At 35.4% G+C, this 2,013-nt stretch overlaps 1 protein-coding gene across 1 annotated transcript; it reads right to left on the bottom strand.

Annotated features, from left to right (window-relative positions):
- Positions 1–266: 266 nt before the first annotated feature.
- LOC132797569 (uncharacterized) lies at positions 267–763 on the bottom strand. Its single transcript, XM_060809330.1, has 3 exons — positions 734–763; positions 496–676; positions 267–440 (listed from the first exon to the last, which is right to left on the bottom strand). Coding segments are annotated over exons 1-3 (357 nt in total). The 5' UTR covers positions 736–763.
- Between the last annotated feature and the right edge of the window lie 1,250 nt (positions 764–2,013).

The raw sequence follows: 2,013 nt of genomic DNA, 5'->3' as shown, positions 1-2,013 counted from the left end.
TTGTTCAAACTTTGAAAGTAGCTCCTTTTTAAAATTTAACTCTTCTTGTTGAAGAGTTTCCATTTTTTGGAAATGCTCCTTTTTTAAATTTAAGCCTTCTTGTTGAAGACTTTCCATTTTTTGGAAATGCTCAGACATTGTTAAATTAATTGATTTCATTTCATCTAATTGAGCTACGCACAGACTGCAAATTAAATTCTGCAGCTGTGCGGCGACGCTTTCGACTCGGTTCTTCCTCCTCTGTGGCTATCTCCTCAGCTTTTTCCTTAGCCACCTCTTCTTCTATCTATCACCATCTCAAAAAGCCCGCAGAGCTTTGCCACGTCCTCCTCCATGGCTGTCAGCGGTTGCTGGCAGTAAGGACCCCCGCCTGTAGCCCTGACCTCTGCCTTATTATGGGCAATTTTCTTGCGAATATTGGCCTTCCAATCGCACCAAACCTGGAATGTAATATTATAATATATTAGTTTGTCATAATTCTGGGGATACTCATACCTTTTTCCATCCCGCAACATCTTTAATTGGAGGCCCAATTGCGTTCAATGCACCGGCAAGCTCGCTCCATTTAGCTTCTGCAGCCACACGATCGCCTTTGGCAAATCCACGCGCCAGATTTTCGTTAGCCTGCATAAAATTAAGAATAACTTCATACTGAAATGTTGATTTGTGTTTTCCCCTGCAAACAACATATTAGTATTTTTGTTTTTTATAAAAATAAACTTTTTTTACTCACATTTTTAAAAATCAGTTGAACGGCAATCAGCTGTTTCCCACAAATAAAGGGGATGCCACCTTTTCAATGGATTTCATTCCGGTGTTTTCAACAATTTTTTTTATACACTTTTAACACATAACTAATTAAATTAAATGAATTAATTTTTAAAAAACATATTTTACCCAACTTCAACAAATTTATCGCCATCCGTTTGATTATACAAGTATTTTTAACTTGTTTTTTCATTCTATCAAAAGTATGGCAGCTTAGGCCATAACTCATGGTGTCGGACTTATCGGTCGCTCACCAAAACGAAAATTGTTGTTGCCGACGGCAAAATTTGATATCCAAATTTGAGGTGGGGTCAGAAATAAGTCGTTTTAAAAATAATTACAAGCCTAATTGATCTGCTGGCGGTCTTAAAAGAACGACAATAAACCAATGAGTCAACTACTTTTTTTCCTTTTGCAAATAAGATCCGATTTAATATAGAAAAAGGCATTTACCTTTCATTTCTACAAGACAAATTTTCTCGTTTTGGAATTCGAAAAAATCTTGTGAATGTGAAAACGGGAGCACCAATTTTTTCGCTTTCGTTTTCAAAACGAAAACCGAAAGTGAAAACCGGAGCATGCCCGACAGTTCATGTTTGTTTGTGTTGTACCGTAATCCAACTTCTATTAAGTTTACTATTTGTTTCAAATAAATACTATTCGACAACTGGTCGTCGCTCATAAGATGAAACACAATTAACGATCAGAATATAAATATTTTACAGAATTTTCTTCTTAACCTTATGCGTTTGTTGAATCCACAAAAATAAAATATCTATAATTCTGCATTGGCCGATTACCCCATGTTTAAATTTATTAATTTGAAGTAATGTATTATAAAGGTATTTAACCCGCTTGAAGGCCTTCAAAGAATTGAGAGCTTGAGATTTGATTCTTAATGAGCCACGTCTTCAGAATTACAATTCCTAGTAAGTTAAAATATTCCACAAATCGAAATTTGGATATAGAAAATCGAGTACAGAATACGGCCGATTACCTATTTGTAAATTTATAGGTGTAACTTGAAGATGTGAAAAGGAAAATTGCTATGAACGGACGGCCAAATGCGATTTCCTAGTATTTCGGTGACCCCATAAGATACCATCTGGAAAATGTATTTTGTAGAAAGCGTCTTGAATATGAAAATTTTATTTTTTGTAGGATTATGAATGGAGCTAACTTAAGCTTGTGATATTCCATAGTTCCGTACGAAGCGCGCTTCATTATTTTAAACAGCTCTTTCAT

Source organism: Drosophila nasuta, unplaced genomic scaffold (genome assembly GCF_023558535.2).
Source record: "Drosophila nasuta strain 15112-1781.00 unplaced genomic scaffold, ASM2355853v1 ctg14_pilon, whole genome shotgun sequence".
Taxonomy (NCBI): domain Eukaryota; kingdom Metazoa; phylum Arthropoda; class Insecta; order Diptera; family Drosophilidae; genus Drosophila; species Drosophila nasuta.
Note: the sequence above shows the minus strand (reverse complement) of the source record. Positions and strands in the feature narration are given on the sequence as shown.